This window comes from Lactuca serriola, chromosome 6 (genome assembly GCF_051521515.1).
Source record: "Lactuca serriola cultivar US96UC23 chromosome 6, Lser_US96UC23_V15, whole genome shotgun sequence".
Taxonomy (NCBI): Eukaryota; Viridiplantae; Streptophyta; class Magnoliopsida; order Asterales; family Asteraceae; genus Lactuca; species Lactuca serriola.
This window is the reverse complement of record NC_136413.1, coordinates 158,218,448-158,242,123: the sequence shown is the minus strand read 5'-3', so window position 1 is coordinate 158,242,123 and position 23,676 is coordinate 158,218,448. Positions and strand designations below refer to the sequence as shown.

General features: G+C 35.7%; 2 protein-coding genes across 2 annotated transcripts; one reads left to right on the top strand and one right to left on the bottom strand.

Moving 5' to 3' along the window:
- Positions 1-1,262: 1,262 nt before the first annotated feature.
- LOC145057166 (putative F-box protein At3g23950) lies at positions 1,263-2,753 on the top strand. Its single transcript, XM_079004950.1, has one exon. The coding sequence runs from the start codon at positions 1,392-1,394 to the stop codon at positions 2,634-2,636; it is 1,245 nt and encodes a 414-aa protein (XP_078861076.1). The 5' UTR covers positions 1,263-1,391; the 3' UTR covers positions 2,637-2,753.
- Positions 2,754-7,873: 5,120 nt separating this feature from the next.
- LOC145057165 (transcription factor bHLH104-like) lies at positions 7,874-9,505 on the bottom strand. The gene is made up of 5 exons (XM_079004949.1): positions 9,280-9,505; positions 8,868-8,948; positions 8,657-8,734; positions 8,407-8,569; positions 7,874-8,326 (listed from the first exon to the last, which is right to left on the bottom strand). The coding sequence occupies exons 1-5, from the start codon at positions 9,372-9,374 to the stop codon at positions 8,093-8,095; spliced, it is 651 nt and encodes a 216-aa protein (XP_078861075.1). The 5' UTR covers positions 9,375-9,505; the 3' UTR covers positions 7,874-8,092.
- Between the last annotated feature and the right edge of the window lie 14,171 nt (positions 9,506-23,676).

Below are 23,676 nucleotides of genomic sequence, written 5' to 3'. Positions count from 1 at the left end.
AGAGATTTTTGGATGATGCAGAAGCGTATGGATGAAGTCCTTGACCTGGCTCTCGCCATCGAAATGGTGGAAAGGGCATCCAGGGCCGGGGGCAGAAGCCGGAGCCAACGAACAACAATTGACGATTCTTATCCATGATTGTTAAATCTTTTGCTTATCTGTTCTGGAATCGATCTTTGTGAGTAATGGCATTATCGACATCAATTTTGATTTTATCAATTGATTCTTTGTTTAAAAAAGTCTATCTACTCATTCTCGTTTCAACATGAATTTAGTTTCTTGTTTATGTCATTCGATGAAATTAATGATGATATGACGATTCGATGTTTAAAGTTTTGAAAATACAGGTAATTGTGGTAATGAAGTCGACTGATGAGTTGTTTGATCTTAAAATCGATTTGAAGAAGTGGGATTTAGTGTTTATGATGTGCTGGGTTCCGAATGGTTAATTTAACTCACAAGTTGTGTCATACGAGCGAATGAAATCGTGACAGGAACTCAATGGAATGAAATCGTGTTTGTAAGGGTGTTCTTGTGAGTCAAACTAAAAAGGTCAAAATTGGAATTATTGATTTGTGAACGGTGTAATCAGATTTGAAGTACAGATATCAGAAGCGCAACTTTCATTTGCCATCAGAAATTGAACAGATGTTCTTACGGGTCAATGGGAAAGTCAAAATTATGTTACCTGCGAACGTTCGGCTCGGAATTGGCGTTGTGTTTAATCAATTTGGACGAATGGGTTCTTTGTTGGATACTTGACTTATCTCAGATTCTCAATTGGGGGTCGACGGATGCAGCCTGCTGAGGTGTGCCAAGGAGTGCGAGTATGTCTCCAGCGGTGACAGTGGTCGTTGTTTCTTGGAGTTGACTTTCGGAATTGAGATGGAATGATGACGTGGGTTGGGGTTGGGGGAGAGTAAGACGAAGAAGAAGCAATGAGAAAGAAAGAAAGAAATGATGAATGCTATTTTGAGGGGAAGTGATGATAATGGCTATGGATTCCACATGGTTGTTATCCCTCAATTTCGTGCTCTCCTGTTCGTATACATTAGGTGACATCTGATCTGGCAAATGAGTTGGCTTTTTTTGAATGATGTGTACAAGATAACTGGCTGATTGTGAAATGGGTGACCGGGTGACCTCTTCACTTTCTAAAAAATGGCCTTAAAAGCCGGTAAAAAGAGAATTCATGCCCTTATAAAGCAAAAAAAATAACAATAGGACGATTTAAACCAAAATATAAATATGTGAAAGTTAAAGTTCGTGCACATTTTCCTTTGATAAGTCGGTAACACAAATTGTGGGGATATTTTCCCTTTGATAAGTCGGTAACACAAATTATTGATTTTCCGAGTTCCGACGTACAGGGCGGTTCCGGTGGTGGTAGTATGATACCCTCGTATGAGACAATCGACGGTTCTTCACATAATGTGGAAACAATTTCATCATCAGTGTTTGATAAGCTCACTGACGAGCTCTTAATCGAAACCCTAATACGTCTCCCTCTAAAGCCAGCCAATATCTGCAAATGCATCTCAGTACGTTTTCGTTCTTTGATTTCAAGTTCAAATTTCGTTCGCTGTTATTTGAATCATCATCAAATCAACGAGTCGTTTGCTCTTTGTTATGATTTGGATGGAAAGCGTAAGATCCGTCCATCCTCGGTAGGGATGTGTATGGCGTTTGAATCCCCCATTTTTGAATCTCCAGGGTTTTCTTTATCTTTCCTTCAAGAAACTATACAGTACCTAGCTTCAAACAACGGATTAGTTTTGTGTTGTGCTGATCTATGTCCTCCGGTTGTTTACTTTGTTTGTAATCCGTTAACGAAGCAATGGATCACTCTACCACCACCTCCTACTGATGTTAAATCCAGTTACATTGGGTTTACATGCAATCCCCAGTATTCATGTAATGATAATCAAGAACAAAGAATGACAACAAGTTTTAAAGTGGTTTGTATTCAAGTGGCGCTAAGAGATACATTGAGTCTGGAAATATTCTGTTCGGAGTCAGGGAAGTGGACTAACGAGAACTACATGTTGAGTTCAACTTCGGTTAATGAATTCTTCTATAGATGTAATTTCGGGTATCCCAGTAGTGCTGTAGTTTGTGGAGGATTGCTTCATTGGGATAATCTTTCAAAGACTGAAATTTTCACTTATGATCCTTATAGAGGAATATGTGAAAGTATCAAGTATCCACCAGGGATAACAGAATCTAGCTCCGATTATTGCTTAGGAGAGTCTGGTGGTCGACTTAGATATGCTGACTATTCTAAGAGTAGTAAGACATATCGAGTATGGCAACTTAAAGATTGCAGCAATGATGGTGGGGAGTGGTTTTTGTTGCATAAGGTTAACATCTTAGGGATGAAATCCACAGTTCAAACAGCTTACAATGATCTCATAAGTCTGCTTCTTCCCCATCCACTTGATCAGGATATTGTTTTTTTTTGGTGTCTCTGCTCGCTTAGAATTTTGGAATACAACATGAGGACTAAGCTACTGAAGTTACCATGTTTTCCTCAAGATGCAAAGGTTAAATATTTGATGATTCCTGTTGTCTTCCCGTTTGTGCTTCCTTGTTGGCCTACCACAGTTCCTATAATTCAGCAGCATGGTGAAAGCTAGTAGATTTAAAAAGTTATATGAAATGCATGGTTCTATTTGAACATTCCAATTGCAAGTTTTATTATAGTGACACATTGTTTGATTTTAACATTTGCAAATAAAAGACGTTTTTTTTCCTTATTATGAGAAAATGCCATTTATTATAAATTATTACCGAGGTTTCGGGGGTAACGTTAGTTGATGGAGCTATTGAGATGTGACGGAAATTTCACAAGGGAAACATTGAGGTATGTTGAGTTTTTAAAGTACATTGCTATGTTTAGTACATTGACCATAATTGAGATAAAACAGCAACATACATGGTGATCCCATTAAAATGGGGTAGGGGAGGTAGATTTATGCTCACTTTCATTTACTATCACCCTATTTACTTTTTACTATCACTGTAGAAGACCTCCAACATGTGCACTAGAAACATTGAAATATAGTAAATAAAAGTGAGCATAAAGCTGTAATCCCCCGACTCGTGAGGGTGTCCTCCACTTTAACCAACTACACTCTCTTCCTTAAAGATCATGGAACCTAGATACTTTGAGGTCTCCATCAAGATAAAAGTTTTGCTCTTAGACTTACATATACTTCTTTCATGGGGGAAATATTTAGATAAATCAGAATTATTGGTGTTCATGAGAGAATTACCATTATTGGGGACTTAAGTGTCAATTCTAAAAGAGATTATATTTAATTATTCTTTAAATAAATAGATTATTTTGATGAGAGGTATAAATACCTATGAGATGGCCATTTTTAGGATTTTGAGGCTATAAAGGGAAATTTTGAAGATAGAACTTTGGTCTTGGTATTTTTGGTGAAATCATTGTGAGTTGCATAGATTTTCAGATTTGTGGTCATAGAGGGTTGCTAAATCCATTGGAGGTCACTTAATGGTATGGATTCCGATAGATATTGTTTGATTATTTTCGAGACTCAAATACTTTATGTGATTGTTTTTAAGATTCATAAAACTAGACCAAAGACAAATGTGTCAGGTTGAAATATTAAAAGAGTCGAGGAGTTTCACTTAAATCTAACATTTTTAATTATCATAGTGTGTCCTGTCAACCCGTTATTTTCGTGTCGGGTTAGTGAGTTTAGGGGTTAGACCTTGTAAATGGGTCATGTCCGTGTTGAAACACTAAACTTGTTGACAGATTAGGAGTTAGAGATGCAGAAAAGACAGTGAAATCGAAAAAGTAGGAATTGGGAAGTGAAAGGGTGAAGTTAAAAATAGAAAGAGTATGAGTTAAAAAGGTGAAAGGTGAGGTTACAAGGAGGGGGAATGACCGAGTGGGACAATAGAGTGGGAAAGAAATGAAAATGAAATCTTGATATAGACGGCTAAGTCCTTTTCATATTATAAAGCGACTGTGCCCAAAGTTTTTCCTTTATATATAGTTTTGGTTTAATTCGAATTAGATGTTATTAGATGTTATATTAAATTGGGAAATGAATAATATACTTTTTGCCTTAGAGGTTTTATTAAAATAATATTTATATATTATCCATTCGAATTAGATGTTATTTTATTAAATATTTATATATTATCCATTCGAATTAGATGTTATTTTATTAAAATAATATTTTTTAATTAAAAAAGATACATAAATTTAGAACTAAGGTTTATATTTATAACTGATTAACAATTTAATATATAGCATAAAATTATATTATCTTTTATAAGTATTATATATATCAAATTAGAATGTGGAAATGAATAATATACTTTTTGCCTTAGAGGTTTTGGTCGGTATTTTGGCAATTTTGTTCAAAATGTACAAAATAAATTACAAAATTGGTTCTGTAATTTAGTAAAAAGGTCTTATGCGTTTTATTTTATTTTTATTAAAGCAGTCCATATAGGTAAGATTTTCATTTGGTCTAAGTGTAGAAAATAAATAATAAAAACTATTCTTATTATTTGTAGAAAATATCCATGTATAGTTTTTATTTATTTATTTATTGCATAAATGATCCATATATATATATATATATATATATATATATATATATATATATATATATATATATATATATATATAATTTGTAGATTACTTTTTAAAAAAATTAGAAAAATAGTCTCTATCTAATAGAATATTTGCAGATTACCTCCTCCCCCCTCCACTATAATATATTGTTTATTTCGTTCCTACACTTTTTGGTTTCATGTTTTGCCCATAATAGTTTAGGATTTTGGCAGTTTTAGTCCCTATGTACAAAATAAATTAAAAAAATCAATACCTATACTTAATAGAAAAGGTCCGTGTTTTTACAGAAATGGTTCATATGTTTAAGACTTTCATGTGTATATATATATATATATATATATATATATATATATATATATATATATATATATATATATATATATATATATATTGTAGAAGCATGCCATATGTTTATAAATTTTACATATTATGTTTAAAAACAATGCAAAAATTATCCCTACCTAATAAAGTATTTGGTTTCACACTTAGCTACATAACTTTTGTATACTTGTAAGTTTTCTCTCTACAATTTAACAACCCAAATTTCACAACAATTTCTCATTTTAACTTTAGAAAATATCTCAAGTATCATAAAACCAAATAAAGAAATCTCAAGTGTATCAATATAGTTATCCCAAATCAGAGTATAAAACATGGAGATCATAAAAAAATCTACAAGACAGAGTGTACAGTCATGCCTTCATCTTTCCGCGATCATCTGAGGTACTGAAACACATTTAATCCACAACCGTAAACATAAATCTTAGTGAGTCCCTCCCTCCCTCCCCCTCCCCTAAAATATCCATACAACATAGCATAATAAACAACTATGAGTTATCAGGATTATCAGCAATCTCAGTGGGTTAACAACACACCTTGTGGATTAACAACACGCTTCAAGTTTATCAGCAACCCTGGGGGTTCTCAGCAATCCCAAAGTTATCAGCACTTCAATTCAAATATAACAACAAACAACAATAAAGACCCAACTAGTAGTAAGAAGACTCACATCCTGAATAGCAGCTGGAAACACAACTTTCACACACGAGATGGATAAGATCAACAAGACACCTAACAAAAGTAAAGTCATACCCTATCACCTTATATCGTTAAAACCTTAGTTTGACCCAAAAGTCAACCATGGTCAACTTCAGCCAATGGTCATGTTGTGACCATCCATAGGTCATGTCATGACCGAACCAGGACAAAATAATCCCGAACGCTCTCTTCTTACGATGTGACATGCCATTTCTCACGTCGTGAGATTCGTTCTGAACAGCTTTGAGCATTAAGCTCTTAATCCCTTAAGCTATTACTTGAGATTTTCCAAATGGTCTTCCCCAACCCTAAGGACCATAAAAATCAAAGCTTTTTATTCACGCATGACTTAAACACTAACTAGGTCAATAAGGAGAAAACGAGGCCAAGACTCATGCTTGGAGTCTAAAACCAACACCAGACCTCAGATCTGAAACTTACACTATAGAAAAGGCCTCAATGATCTATAAAGTTTCTAACTTTATGGATCTCATGCATGCTATCCACTCCACCATGAAGAGAAAAGACCAAATCTTAGATCTAACATGCAATAAAGATAAAGGCAAGAGATTTAGGACTTACTACAGTCCAAAAATACAAAAAGATGTTGAGGAAGGAACTTGCTTGTCACAAGTGATGCCCCTAAGGTGTCTTCTTCTTTTTCTAAGAGCCAAAACAACCAAAAAGCTCTCCAAGATCACCAATAAATGCTAAAATCGATTTTGGCAGGAAGGAAGTGACGGAGGCTAAGGGTTTGCAAGTCCTAACCTCACATTTCCTTTAAATAGGGCGCACAACACATGATTAGGGTTAGCATGCTCTCACAACGTGAGCACCTATGTGTCATGTTATGAGCCTCAAGGATGGATACACAATTCAGCCAAATGTCAAGTCGTGAGACACTCTTTCTCAAGCCGTGACCAACTATAAAATGAGGTTTACCATTCTTTATTTATTTCAAAACATTGATAGATCAAGTACCAACATTTAGATGTTACATACACTTTCGTAGTTATGCAAGTTTGGTTCCCTGCGAAGCGGGGATAGTAACTTACTAGTTATAATTAATTAATATCAAGTAATATAATTAAAGTTGAATAAACATCAAAGAAGATAAAATAAGAGTGACACATGAAAGTTTTGCACCATTTTAGTGCAAATAAATCCTATAACACCAAATTTGGTGTTATATTATTCCTTTACACCAAAATAACATGTGAAATAGAGTGGTGTTAGAGATGACTTCACATTAAAATGGTGTAAAAAATGAGTGTTGGTGTAGGGCTCGAGATACCCTAAAAGCATCTCTAATAGTAGGTTTTTTTATAGCTTACTATTATATATATATATATATATATATATATATATATATATATATATATATCACTTAATAACATTGGACTAGATATTTTATTTACTTTTTTTTAGCATTCAATATAAAATAGAGTGGTCAATATATTTTACTAACTTGTACATAATAACCCTCTTTACTTTAAGCATATTTCATTTTAACCCATTAATTATAAGTTAGTTTTAGATATTTTTATTTCTTTACTAATTAATTATTTTATTAAATATTTAATGACATCTCATTATAAAATATAAATTTTATAAAGATAATACAATATTTTCAATATTTTTTGTAACCATGACATAGTATTTTTTTTCATATTTTAGGTATACAAATATTAAACAATAAACTTATATATCTGCAAATGTATCTCTATACGTTTTCGCTGTTTGATTTCAAGTTCATATTTCCTTTGTTTCCTCCTTCCCCCATTAGGGACATTCGGATCCTAAAGAGCCTATGATTCCTCCTTCCCCATTAGGGACATTCGGATCCCCCATGTTTGAATCTCTAGGATTTTCTTTTTCCTTCCTTGTTCTTCCTTCTTCTAAACAAGAAACTATATGATTTGTCTTAAACTAACGATATGATAATTGCATTATGGTTTGTTCAATGCAATGATCTTATCATTAGCTTAAGACTATTTTGGCACCTAATAACATTTTCCAAGATGAAATTTAAGTAGCATTCCTTTCTTGCAATGATACCTTAGAAAGCATACATGGACAACAATTCATGAAGAGAGTTAATCATTTCAAGAGCTACAAGTATAAAAAAACAATGAAGGTTATTTATTTATTTATTTCTATCCAATATAAATAAATTCCTCCTACATTAAACCCTACTTGTCTCTAGAAAATCAATAAAAAGAAAATGCAAACTACAATAAAGCACTAGTATTTACAAAGTACAATAAGACAACAATTTTTCAACCCAAAATTTGCAATTCTTTTAAGAAGACGAGACACGGTTTCACTCTCAATCTTTCACTTGTGCAAAAGACATAAATGCCCTTCTCATCCTCATAATCTGAAATACCTTTATCCAGTCCAATCCAGTTCAGTCCAATCAGTTGTTACCAATTAAGCAGCAGGTGGCCTGAGCTCATGATCATGAGATGTATCTTGTGCAGATTGTGGTAAATACTGCCACATTGGAATGTAACCATAGCCTGGAAAAACAGGCATCTTGCTTGCTGGATGAGGTGTCATGAATCCATGAGGTGTATGATTGGTCAACGCTTTGACCTGTTGCTCCATTTTTGCTTTTTCTGCCTTTAAAACAAGCTTCTCTTCACGAAGTTCATTCTTTTCTGCCTATTTGGTTTTAGAATGTCATGACAAAAGCAACATTTAGAGATCTCTCAGAGAAATTTATTAAAAAAAAATGAACTAACCTTCAGTGTTTTAATCTCTTCCAATAATTTCTCATTCATCTCTTTGCATTCCTGAGATTCAGATTTTAGTTGATTCAGAACTCGAATTGCATCTCCAAGTATTGCTAACTTATCATTGGTGACAGGTCTCCCAGGTTCTAAAGTAGAGCTCAATTCTAAAAACCTGAAAAGATAAATAATTATATTTAATCAAACAACAAAAATGAAGAATTTTATTATTTCTAAATGATATGATTCATAAAGAAAAAACCTGTCATTCAGTTTCTCCCTCCTTTGCCTCTCACGGCATGCTTTATTCTCTGCCCTGCTGCAAGAATTACTTCTTCCCCTGTTATGTAATTGAATATTATGAAGTTTCATTGTCAAATTTGTCTGAAATCTCACTCTTTCTAACATATTTTTGTAATCACATTGATATATTGATCTTTTATGAAACTATGTTGAAATGAAAAGAGTAAAACCTCTTTCTTGTGCATTCTTTTTCAGCACACTCATCTAATGGTGCAAGGCTAGCAAGTGGAGCATCAACAGGGATTGCAGCGCTGCATTCACAAGCCAAATTTTTAAATCAAACAAATTTTATTTCGAATCCATGAAAAAGATTCACAACTCAACTTAATTGTTATCATAAACATATGTTTTGCCCTAATTCCAGCTAAGAACAGCAAAACTTAGCCATATAACAACAAACATCTTACTCTTCGTGAATTAGTTCGTGAAAATCTAACACCTATGAAATCAGCAACATTTCTACCCTAAAATCCGAATTCATTTACCAAATCTTTAAATCCTATTTGATTTTTCACAATAGATAGAACCAGAAACTATTAAAATCAAAATCTGTAGAGAGAGGGGAAAAAAACAGTTAGTTACCTCTGGTCACCCCAATAAAGATCGGTGGATGCGACATCGTTGATGAGACTGCTGTAATCGATTAGATCCCAATTAGTACTCTCGAAAGAATCCATTTAATTTTGATTTCGAGAGAAACCACTGATTCTTAAACCGAAACCCTAGATTCAATGTTTCTGTTTCAGTCTTCGATCCGACAACAAAGATCTGATCTGATTGCTTTGCATAAATTAATCAACAAAATTATTATTATTATTGTTATTATTATAAGTTTTTAACGATAGAAAATAATTGATTGACGCTGTTACTGTTATCAATAATGGCGTCAAAGTGTACAAAAGGATTGGTCAGCACCCAATTATGGTTTGCCACGTGAAACATTGTTATCTTTCGCCGCATAAAGATATTCTAGTGGTCTAAATCGGCTTACACATAGAATTCCTAAAATAGAAAAAAAAAAAAAAAGGAAAAGAACATAAACAAATCTAACCATTTTTTTTTATTAATCTGCTAAAAAAAGATTAAAATCTTATTTGTTCCTTAAAACAACCACATATTTCATTGGAGATTTACTGCAGTATGCAAATGTGTGGACGTTGTGAAATACATTGTCATTTTCCACCTTTTTAGTCTCCCCATTCGTATTTTCCATTCCTAGATAGGGCCCTAATGTAAACCCCAATGTGAAATGTGTGGAATTGGCAATCTTCTTTATAAAAGATACGGTTTAGTCTTCACATCATCACACAAATATCTAGGAACAATTCAAAGAACTTTTTTTTTCATCCGAAATGAGTTTATGGAATGACTTTTTTATGGTTCTTTGTTGATTTCTGAATTTTAAAGAGAATTACAGAGAGAAGAATGATGAATTGTTTAAACTGAATTCATTGAAAGAAAATATTACAGCTATCAAATGTATATACATGAACAACTCTCAAAACAGAAAAACTAACTAACTGATTGTGGCAATCCATGTGTAGCTTCCATGATTAACAACATCCCCCCCTCAAGTTGGAGGGTGAGAAACTCCCAACTTGCTTAAAAGTCTGTAATGATATTTACTTGACAAATTTTTAGTAAACAGATCAATTAATTGCATTTGAGTTGACACATTTTGTAAAGAAATTAATCCATCTTGAAGCTTCTCCCTCACAAAATGACAATCTAACTCCATGTGTTTGGTTCGCTCATGAAAGACGAGATTTTTAGCAATGCAAATAGTCGCTTGGTTATCATATTTGACAGGAATTGGAGTGACATTGGGAACATTCATTTCATGTAGAATTCTTGATATCCATGCCAACTCAGCAGTAACCCTCCTCATACTTCGGTACTCTGCTTCAACAGAGGACAATGACACTGTAATTTGCTTCTTAGACTTCCAAGAGATCGGGCTTCCACCAAGTAAAATAAAAAAACCCCACTAATACTCCTTGATTGGGGACAAGCAGCCCAATCAGAATCACATAAAGCTTGTAGATTGAAATAGTCCTTATTAAAAAATAGACCTTGATTAAGATCATTATTGATGTATTTGAGAGTATGCATTGCAGCCTCAAAATGTGGTAATCTGGGATTCGACATGAACTGGCTAAGATGTTGCACAGTAAAGGCTAAATTAGGTCGTGTATGACTGAGGAAATTGAGTTTACCACAAGACGACGATAAACTTTAGGAATGGGTAAAGGTTCCCCCTAATTTATTTAGAGTTTGAGATTTGATGGAAGAGGACAAATAGATTTCCTAGAACATTTGAATTCCTTCAAAACATCACTAGCAAATTTTCTCCGTGTCAAAATTACTCCTGAAGAAGAATAAAGAACCTTAATTCCTAAAAAAAATTAAGATGTCCCAAGTCTTTGATCTTGAATTGAGAATCAAGGAAAGCTTTTAAACGACTTATTTTTTCTTCATTATTTCTTGTAACCATGATGTCGTCAACATATACAACTATAAACGTGACATAAGATCCCATTGTTTTGTGAAACAAAGAATAATCGTCTTTGGAGTGTTGATACCCTTTATCTTTCAAAGCTGATGACAGTTTAGAGTACCATTGACGTGAGGCTTGCTTGAGACCATATAACGACTTTTGCAACTTACAAACTTGATTTTTGTTCTGTAAAATAAGACCAGGTGGAGGTTTCATGTAAATTTCTTCTTCCAAATCCCCGTGCAGGAAGGCGTTGTTAACATTCAATTGATGTATGTTCCAACCATTTTTGACAGCAGTGGCAATAAGAGCACGAATTGTTGTCATTTTAACAACAGGGGACTATGTTTCCGTGTAGTCAATTCCAGCCTTTTGGGTATAACCCTTTACAACTAATCTCCCTTTACATCGTTCCACTTGCCCATCTGCTCTATATTTGACCTTATAAACCCACTTACAACTAATGGGTTTCTTTCCTTTTGGTAAATCTGTGATGATCCAAGTATTATTTGCAATTAAAGCCTCAAATTCTTTATCCATGGCTTCTTTCCATTCTGGAATATTGACAACCTCTTCATAAGATGAAGGTTCATGTAATTGATCAAGATTCCTCATTAACTGCTTACTTTGATCATACAAGGTTGAAAAACAAACATGATTATTGGAGGGCATTGAAGTCATAGTATGCATACATGAGGATAAATTTGCACAATGATAACCTTGTAAATATGCAGGAGGTTTAGGTACTCTTGATGTTCTTCTAAGATTAGATTGTTGTTGTTGTGATGAATTTGGTAATGGGACAAAATTTGGATCAGGGGCAAAATTGGTAAATGGGATAGAATTAGGGATGAGATTTAGAACCGGAAAACTGGACCAGAACCGGAATCGAACCGGAACCGGAACCGTTAGAACCGGAATATATAGAACCGGTTCCGGTTCTGGGTTTAAAAATTGGCTTTATCCGGGTTCTGGGTAATCCGGGTTTGGGTCCTTCGGGTCCGGGTAAACCGGGTCTAAAAACTGGAACCGGTGTGTGGAACCGGAACCACTTTTAGGGCGGGAACCGGTATTTGTGAAACGTTTAAAAGATGCTATGACATTCCCAAATTTCTCGGCCAGAAAAGACCGATTTTGTTTATGCTTCATAAAAATCAGAGTACTTCTTTTAATAAAAATGTTGCGGAATTTGTTCCCAGAAAAACATGATAAATATATCATCAAAGCATTTCCGCAGAAATGTATTTTATTCATATTAAAACTTTGGGATGTCATCGTCAATACTGAAACATAAGCATAAACAGACCTTACATTTATTTACACTAGTGATCTACATCTCCTTTAATCTCTCAGTGTAAAGTAGTTTCGTATCGATACCTGTGATACAAATAAACTGAGTGGGTATAGGGTTTTCAACCCACAATAATATAATTATTATATTTAATCATCAACCACAATAAATTTATTTATTATGTTTAAACATTAAACAATCAGCCCAATTTCCCACCCCCATTATCTTCTTTACTCTTAAGGATCTACTTAAGAATCGTCTATCCTTTATTCCTAAGGATTATCCTAAGGAATAGCCACGAAGTTCATCGCTGCCCGAGATTTATACAATAGACACTAAGTCCATAGCTGCCAAGGTAACCAAAGGAATAGGCACGAAGTCCATCGCTGCCCAAGATTTATACAACAAGCAGTAAGTCCATAGCTGCCAACGTACTAATTTCATAGCTACCAATATTTATCTATACAGTACTAAATCCATAGCTACCAACACACATCTATATGATACTAAATCCATAGCTACCAACGTACATCAATATAGTAATAAATCCATAACTACAAACGTTCTCTATTAGGCAAAACTATCAATATTATCCTTTAGACGCAGCTGCCAGGATTGTGTTGTTCTATACCAGGCGCAGCTGCCAATATCATTTACTAGGCGCAACTACCAATGTTATCTATTAGGCGCAACTGCCAAGATTATGTTGTATCTATTAGGTACAACTACCAATATTATCCAATAGGCGCAGCTGCCAGGATATTTAGATTACTACTGCTGAACACGTAAATCAAAAACACCTAAGGGTTATGGTGCAGCTTCCAATATTCATCTATATTATATTTCATCCCTCATTATATATCTATCCATGTTCTACCCAACATATTCGTACATATAAAAATTCATATACAGTTTAAATCATTTAAAACATGTATAAAATATTCATTCAACATCCATCTCAAATAAGCAAACAATATAAGTATACACATAACACGTATTTTACACAAAATACTTCATATCTATGTGTAAGATGAAAGTGCCTATACACTCACTTGATAAGACGACGATTGGACAGTACTTCGGCTCTAAAAATAATATTCTTCAATGAAACTGGGATGTTTTCTCAAAAACCGGGCTTCACGCGGGTAGAGTTTCGGCTCAAAAACTCTTTTTTTCTCGAGATCTTCGGGGCGTTGGGACTTGCTTCGGGTGTTAGGGACAATACCGGGACTTCGGGGGGTTAAAATTAGGCTAAAATAGTGTTTAAAGTGAAAGAGAAATGAGAATTGGTAACATAAACCCGGAGGGCTCGATTTCTATTTATAGGCTAAAAATTCGACTTTACGTCGTGAACCAGGTATATTCACGTTGTGAGTTTGATCCTGGTCATCTCCTAGGCTTGCCGTGTGTCTTCTAGGCTCGAAACGCATCGTTCATTGAGGTCACGTCGTGAATGCAGTAAAATTCTAGAAGTTTGTGCTCCGAACTTCAAAAATCAATATCTTTCGCATACGAGATCCGTTTTTGACGTTCTTTATATCCACGCGTAGGTGAGATTATGCTCTACAACTTTCATTTAAACTCCATCGGCTAATTTTAACTTTATTTTTAATATTATATTATGTTATATTTTTAACGGGCCGGGACATGAAAAATCCGTTAAAAATTCATAACTTCTTCATCCGACGTCCGTTTTCGTCTGTCTTTTTATAGTTACGCTACTATTTACGAGATTTTCGATTCTCATTTAGGTTGTGTCGGCTAAAAACCACTCGATCTATTATTCGAATTTCGGGCTGCATACTGCTAAGCCGAAACTTCGAAAAATCATAACTTCCTCATACGAAGTCAGATTTGGGCGTTCTTTTTATGCACGCTAGCTCTCTTTTTAACGTATTCTATGACTTTCATTTAGATTGCTAAGGACAAATATCACTCTATCATAAATTCACTATTTACGTCGCGTTGTGTCGTGTTGGTTCTATCGTGAAACTTCGACGGGTCGTAACTTCTTCGTTCTAACTCGGATTTCAACGTTCTTTATATGTACGGAAACCTTGTCACATATACTACAACTTAGTTCAGATTATTTATTATAAATAATTCTATATCAAAAAGTCATTTTTGACGCTCATCGTCTCTAAATTGACTAGCCTGAATCTGCAGGCATTTCAATTATCCCCCCCTTAGGATGATTACGTCCCATAATCATCAACGAAATAGGTCTGGTATAATGATTCCATACATTATCTTTCCATCCTAAGTAATAACCATAATATATATGTTTCTTCGAAGGAGTATCTAACTCTCGGACTTCTTGACTGTAGGCGATGCTCAATCTTGCATCTGCTCTTCGTACTATGTTATACTTTCAATCGTAACCTTCGAGTTACAAAATAAATCTTTTTGAGGACTACTTCTTCTTCTTAGAATAAGTACTTTCTTTCATTTGTTGTAACAGACCGATGAGTCATGTTTTAATGACCTCTCATCGTATGATGCAACGCTTAGACTCAAGTCTCTTAGAGTCAAATTCCAGAATGGAATATACCTTCCTTCATATTCTAATGTGATATAATCACATTTTATCATGTAGCATTTTTAGCTACTAAATTCTTTAACAACGAGCGCGATGCTATTGATCGCATTGATTTCAATCTTCTGACTTAAGTCAGATGTTACATCGAACTTAGTTCTCTGAACCACTTAACAAACTCATCATAGTCAGACTCAATTTGATATGACCACTAGGGTCGGAATAACAATCATCTCATTAGTCATTACCGAAATGATGGTAACGACATACATGAACAAAAAGGAAATCAATTACTAGCTTCTTGGTAACCTTATGACTTTCCTTGATCCAAGTGTGAGTCATGCGCTTCCAGTAGTATAGATCTCTACTACTATTCACACCTACTCATACTCGTCCCAAGTATTGTCTCGCAGTCCCCAATTCCTAAAATCACAAAACAATTTAACACATACGAATGTGTCCAAATAATCATAAAAATTTCCCTAGACTCTACTAGGACTTCTTCATTGCGTATCTCCAATCATCAATTTTATTTCAGCTCGGTTGGTGGTGGAAACGCCATAAGATGGGACAACTTTAAAAATTACACCAATTGTTCCATCATCCCGCCAATCGAAAGTGTACTTCAGACGTACCGTACTCCTCTAAACGTACTGTTATTTTATCATACATATTCTAAAGGCAAGATACCACTCTTATGATATCTTCCGATAGGTGTCATTCACTATCATAAGCCTTTTCATTTCCTCCATTTACTCAATTCTCTACGAGTCTTCACCATGACCTTTTTTACACCCAAGTATACGTTCGGTGTACTAGGCGAAAATTTAAGATAGGAATGCTTCATTTACGATAAACGTATAAATCTCCTTATCACTCTGAAACGTTTACATGCTAGTTCTAATATCGTAGTTGTACGCTTAGAATCCTAAACACGTAAGGTTTCCAGATCCGGTCGGCAACAGACCATAGATCCAAACAAATAATAGCATATATGGTAAACATATAGTATTTAGCACATAAAGGCATTTTAGTCATCTTTTCTAAAATAAACTAGTGCTCGTGTCTAAAACATGGTAGACACTCATCTCACAATCATCACTTAGCATTCTAAGTTTAAGTCTAGAAATCCTACAAATTCCTAGTTTGCTTAAACTAATGCTCTGATACCAACTGTGACATCCCCAAAATTTCTCGGCTAGAAAAGACCGATTTTGTTTATGGTTTATAAAAATCAGAGTACTTCTTTTAATAAAAATGTTGCGGAATTTGTTCCTTAAAAAACATGATAAATATATTATCAAAGCATTTCCGAAGAAATGTATTTTATTCATATTAAAACTTTGGGATGTCATCGTCAATACTGAAACATAAGCATAAATTGATGGGTTTTAGCCATAAGAACTTTCCTATGTGCGCATGCAAAACCCTAATGCTTGGATCTAGGCTTTCTAATTAAACATGCTTTGAATCCAAGACTTCTAATGACTATTTAGGTGTAATAACAATATTGAAACAGATCTAGAATCATACCTTTGAATTCCTTGTTAATCTTGTTGTCTTGGAGCTTCTAGAGTCACAATTGTCACTCCTCTAATGGCTTAGAAACACCAAATAGCAAGGAGGATGATTTGAGAGAGAGGAGAGGGGAGGGAATTCGGCCAGGATTTCTCTACTTTAGATCAAGTGCCGATTTCCCTTAGCCATAGGGTCTATTTATACTTGTAGACTCCTTAAGGGTTACAGCTTAAACCCTAGTTGGATAATCTTCTCTTAAAGCAATCAATATCCTTTCCTTAGATAAGCAATGGACGATTTTAAGCTATCCTTTAGCTTCTAGAATTCGTCCAACATCTATCCACAAAGGATTTACAGTCTAAAGTTTAACTATCAAACAATTGACAGTTTATACCCTTTTATTTAATTAATCTCTTTAAGTCACCAAATTAATACCAATTAATTTATGACTTATATTAATCAAATAACAATATTATTATTCTTTATATTATTCCCATAATATATTAATAATATTTATTCTCTCTTAATAAATCATCCTATCAAGTTGCTATGGTGAAGGCAACCCAAAAGGACCATGCACAACCGGGTCAAATACTTGCCTAATATAGTTGCAGCCTTAGACACTATTCCAGCAGTCTCCCACTTGGATAAGTCTAGTAACTATATGCACAAGTAAAATTCGATTTGCAATTGTAGCTTTCAAAGACCCTGTCAAACTTTGATCTAATCAATCTTGTCCTTTAGATAAGGGATCGTACAGTCCTCTGTTAGATATCATGCTGACAATCCTATGGAATGGTTAGTCAAGCATTTAGGTTTCTCGATCTCCGATTTATTTGACATAGAACTTAATCGAACACATCAATTCAGTTCTGACCGGGCCCGACACATAAGTCAAATCAAATCATCGAGCGACCGAGATATCGCTTTTACCTTCTTAGATAAAAGTTACAGATAAACTTCGACTTATATGCATTTACTTATTCATTAACCAATTATACACAACAATGCGTTTTATAACACCAAGTTACTGATGCGTTTTTGCATTATCAATGTACAATCAATTAACAAATAACAAACCATATATCTAGGTTTTAAGACTATATGATATTATCGTCTTGCGATCACCCTTTTATATCATATTCCATAAGGTGATTCCAACAAGCGCGGGTTTGTTCCAATGCTCAAAACTAGTTCATAAGCACTCATGAACGTCGCAGCAACCCTTTGCTATGTCTAATACCATTTAGACAATCTACGCACTGATTCATGACAATCTTCATTCATATCTACTTCCAACATATGAACGATTGTGGACTATTTGAACAATTCAATTATTCCTAATAAACTCAATTATTCTGGAAGTCAAAACATGCAAAGTGAAACAATAGCTAAACAATTAACATAAGATAGTAACATTACTCATAAATAAAACTCCTTTATTTAATCATCAAATGTTAATTACATTTATCTATTACACGTTTCTAATACTATCTAATCTACGCTAATATCATCCTTCAGCCCAATACTCCTAGCATGCTGCAAGTGCTTAACTCTACTCAGTCCCTTCGTAAGCGGATCTGCTGGGTTATCTTCCGATGATATCCTCTTCACTACGAGTTGTCCTTCTTCTACACGATGTCTAATAAAGTGATATTTTCTGTCGATATGTCGTGATCTACCATGATCCCTCGGCTCCTTGGTCAAGGCAACCGCTCCTTCGTTATCACATAAAATCTCCATGGGCTCCTTTATGGCAGGTACAACTCCAAGATCACCGATGAAGTTCTTCAGCCATATTGCCTCTTTCGACGCTTCGCTCGCTGCAATGTACTCTGATTCGCACGTTGAATCAGCTACGGTTTCCTGCTTGGAACTCTTCCATGTCACTGCTCCTCCATTCAGGGTAAAGACCCAACCCGACTGCGAACGGTAGTTGTCCCTGTCGGTCTGAAAGCTGGCGTCACTATACCCCCGCACCTTCAAGTCATCACTCCCTTCGAGGACTAAGAACCATTCCTTCGTCCTCCGAAGGTACTTAAGGATATTCTTCACCGCAATCCAATGTGCTCTGCTAGGATTCCCTTGATATCTGCTAACCATGCTCAAAGCGAAGGCTACATCAGGGCGAGTACAAGTCATATCGTACATGATTGAGCCAACTGCGGAAGCGTATGGTACTTGGCTCATTTATGCTATTTTAGCTTCGGTACTCGGACTTTGAGTCTTACTCAATTTGGCATTACTTTGTATCGGTAATTCTCCCTTCTTCGAGTTTTCCATACTAAAACGTTTTAGTACTTTCTCTAAGTAAGTGTTCTGACTAAGTCCAATTAGTCTCTTACTTCTTTCTCTTACTATCCTTATTCCCAAAATGTAAGAAGCTTCTCTGAGGTCCTTCATAGCGAAGCACTTCCCGAGCCAGGACTTAACCTCCTGCAAAGTCGGGATGTCGTTTCCTATGAGTAATATGTCATCGACATATAAAACTAGAAAGCTTACTATACTCCCACTGGCTTTGACATATACACACGACTCATCTTCGCTTCGTACGAATCCAAACTCTTTGACTTTCTCATCGAAGCAGAGATTCCATCTGCGAGATGCTTGCTTAAGTCCATAAATGGACTTCTCAAGCTTACACACTCTATTTGGATGCTTCGGATCCACAAACCCTTCTGGCTAAGCCATGTAAACATCCTTAGCCAACTTTCCATTAAGGAAAGCGGTCTTGACATCCATTTGCCAAATCTCATAATCATGAAATGCGGCAATAGCTAGCATCACTCTAATAGATTTTATCTTCGCAACTGGTGAGAAGGTCTCTTCATAGTCAACTCCGGGAGTTTGAGTAAAGCCCTTTGCAACCAATCGCGCTTTATATGTGTGTACCTTTCCATCCACGTCGGTCTTCTTCTTGAAGATCCACTTACACCCAACGGTCTTACGCCCGGGCACATGATCAACCAAATTCCAAACTTGGTTATCATACATGGATTGGATCTCGCTATCCATCGCCTCTTTCCATTTCGCAGACTCCGGGCCTGCCATGGCTTCCTTATAGCTATTAGGTTCATCAAGATTTATTAGTGTACCATCACTAATATACGTGTCCCCTTCGGTAGTAATATGAAAACCATAAAACTGGGGTAGAACTCTAACTCTATCGGAACGTCTAAGAGGTAAGGATTCGTCAATCGGTTCAACTGGAGTTTCCTCCTCAAGTTGAGTGCCAGCGGTAGAGGTTCCTTCATCTATCGACTCTTGAATCTCTTCAAGTTCGATTTGCCTCCCACTGTCTCCTTGGCTTATGAGTTCTCGCTCTCGGAAAACTCCTCTCCTCGCAACGAAGACAACATTGTCCTTCGGTCTATAGAAGAGATATCCAAAGGATGTCTGCGGGTAACTGATGAAAATACATCGCTCACTTCGAGGTTCGAGCTTGTCGTGAGTATCTCGTCTTACGAAAGCCTCGCAACCCCAAACCTTGATATGTGCCAACGAGGGAGCTTTCCCTGTCCACATCTCGTGAGGTGTTTTGGCAACCTTCTTAGTAGGGACTCGGTTAAGGATATGGGTAGCAGTCTCTAAGGCATACCCCCAAAAAGAGATTGGTAGTGAAGCACGACTCATCATAGAGCGAACCATATCCAATAGGGTTCGATTACGCCTTTCTGCCACACCATTCAACTGCGGTGTCCTAGGAGGCGTCAATTGTGAAACTATTCCACACTCCTTGAGATAATCGTGGAATTCAAGACTTAGGTACTCTCCTCCTCGATCGGATCGAAGAATCTTGATTTTCCTGCCCAATTGATTCTCCACTTCATTCTTGAACTCTTTGAACTTTTCAAAGGTTTCTGACTTTTGCTTGATTAAATAGCTATATCCATATCTACTATAATCATCGGTAAAAGTCACGTAGAAGCGGTTCCCATCCTTTGTGGTTGATCTAAACGGTCCACATACATCGGTATGTATTAGGTCCAATAGACCCTCACCCCTTTCACACGTACTCGTGAAGGGTGATTTAGTCATCTTTCCAAGTAAACAAGACTCGCACGTGTCATTTTCCCTAAGGTCGAATGACTCCAACACTCTTTGATTTTGGAGTTGGGCTATGCGTTTCTTGTTGACATGTCCAAGACGACAATGCCACAAGGATGCTTTATCCATACTAGTGGAAGAATCTATGTTCAAAACATCATTTCCTAAGTTATCAACAATCATAACAGTTTCATAAATTCCATTACATGGTATAGCTTCAAAGTAGAAGACACCATTTAGATAAGCTAAAATAGAACCATTCTCATTATTAAAAGAAAATCTAAAACCTTGTCTATATAAACCATGAAATGAAATGATATTTCTAGCCATTTCTGGCAAATAGCAACAATTGTTCAAATCTAAACATAAATTATTCCTAAGCACTAAAGAATACACTCCAATCTTGGTCACAGGCGACGATCTTCTGTTCCCCATGATTAGATTGATTCTTCCTTGCTCCACATCCCTACTTTTTCTTAGTCCCTACACATTAGAACAAATGTGGTAACCACAACCGGTATCAAGAACCCAAGAAATAGCATGATTAGAATCGTTAGATTTAATTGTATATATACCTGCGAAAGATGTCTTGATCTTTCCTTCCTTGATGGCTTGCAGGTACTCTGGGCAGCTTCTCTTCCAATGTCCTATCTTGTGGCAGTGGTGGCACTCTGCCTCCTTAGGGTTAGGGCAGGGCTTAGCGGGATCAACCTTGGTCCCACTAGAAGAGGCACCATCTCGGGCTTTAACCTTGCGATAGTTCTTAGACGTGGCCTTCCTCTTCTTTCCCTTTCCTTGTCCAATAGCCAAGACAGGAGCAGCAGGCGGATTGGGAGTTGGTGCAACAGACTTGTCCTTGAAGTTGCTCTCAGCGACCCTCAAAAGACCTTGGAGTTTGCTTAGGGTGACCTCCTCTTTGTTCATGTGGTAGGTCATCCTAAATTGATTGTACATCGGAGGCAAAGAGTGAAGCACCATGTCGATCGCCAAGTCTTCCCCAAAGTCAACATTTAACTTGCGAAGGCGGTCGATATACATTTGCATCTTCTGCAGGTGCACGGTAAGAGACTCTCCATGACCCATCTTAGCGGAAATCATGTTAGTGAAAATCTCATAACGCTCTTGTCTCGCATTTTGGTGGTATCTCTCCAATAAGTCTTGATGCATCTCGTACGGGTACATGTCCTCATAGGACTTTTGGAATTCGGAGTTCATGGTGGCTATCATGATGCAATGTACCTTCGTTGCATCTCGCTCATGAGTTTCAAAAGCGGTAATTTCAGCCGGAGTAGCGATTTCAGGGTTGATTTTCTCGAGCTTCTCATCGAGGACATACTCCTTATCCTCATAGCGAGCAATGGTGCGAATGTATCTTATCCATTCGCTAAAGTTCGTTCCATCGAAGGTGACCTTTTGGCAAAGGCTCATCAACGTGAAAGAAATAGCAACAACGTTGTTTGCGTTCGACATCTACAATTAGAAAAAGGACAAAGATAGATTAGAATATGAATCCTTAATTATCACCCAATAAGAAAAATTAGGGCTAGGATCCAACAACAACATTTATATATTAGAAAAGGGATGTTGTAATCTATCATGTAAATAAATTGAAGGTAAGTGAATGACGATTCACTAATTCTCCACCATAAAACCTAACTATTAGTCCTAAATGTATTGAGAATTCCTAGGTTCGGATGAGATTCATTGAAACTATTCAATGGCATGTTTAAATCTCAATATGCCCCTCTTGTTTGTGACTGGGATACCGAGGATCACAAAGCGGATGTGAATTACCATGCAAATTCACATGGTGCCTTCATTGTAACGATAACCTATTCGATGTGCCGGTAAACCACACACGCTCCATCGAACTATGATAAATAATGAATCACCCTTTGCCACCTTTGCTTAGAACCAATTAGTATGCCGGTAAACCACACACGCTCCACTAACTTCTTAGCAAGGGTGCAAAGTGTAATTTCATGGGATTGCATCAATTCACTTTTCCTAAAGTAACTAAGATTGGGAAATTTTAAAATGTGTGTAGTTACTTTGTATTACTTATTATAATTTTAATGAGAGGATGAGGTTTCCCTATCCTACCCATTCGGCTAACGACCCTCCATTGATCAAGCAAGCGGTGGGTGTGAGTGTACACTCATTAAGCGCCATTTTATAGGCCGCAACCTTATACCCACCTTATAGATCGGCTTCGTGAATGAGGCCTACTAATGGTAAGACTAGCATTTTAGTTATACATATATATATATATATATATATATATATATATATATATATATATATATATATATATTAATCTTGTAATATTATATTAGTATAGGGTTGTATTTTAAACATTTTAAAATCTAGGGTCTGAAATTTAAATTGTCTAAATTAAAACTTTTAATCACAAAATATAAATTTCAAAACTTGAGGACAAGTTTTAAACATTTAAAACATGGAGGATCAAATAACAAATATTTTTAATTAACAATTAATTTCCTAATTATCTATATTTGATTTATTCAATATTTCTTGCAAGATAATTACCAAATTAATCAAAAATAATTAATTAATTATCATATAAGGAAATTAAATATTTTATTAGTTGATAAATATCTTTAATTAGATCAAGATAATAGTCATATATATCAAAAAATTGGATTAGGGTTGATCTAATATGATTAAGGTAAGTTTCCATAAGATAATCATGAAGAAATCCCGAATCTAGCCATTCCTGACGCTTGAACTCGTCGAGTTCTAAACCGGACTCGTCGAGTTAGGCTAACTCGTCGAGTCCACCATGGGACTCGTCGAGTTTACGACTTAGAAACCCAAAATTCGAATTTTGCAGTTAAGTTTCAAACAAACAAGAAACAATTTAATGAAAACCAAGCTAGGCTCTGATACCACTGATGGGTTTTAGCCATAAGAACTTTCCTATGTGCGCATGCAAAACCCTAATGCTTGGATCTAGGCTTTCTAATTAAACATGCTTTGAATCCAAGACTTCTAATGACTATTTAGGTGTAATAACAATATTGAAACAGATCTAGAATCAAATCTTTGAATTCCTTGTTAATCTTGTTG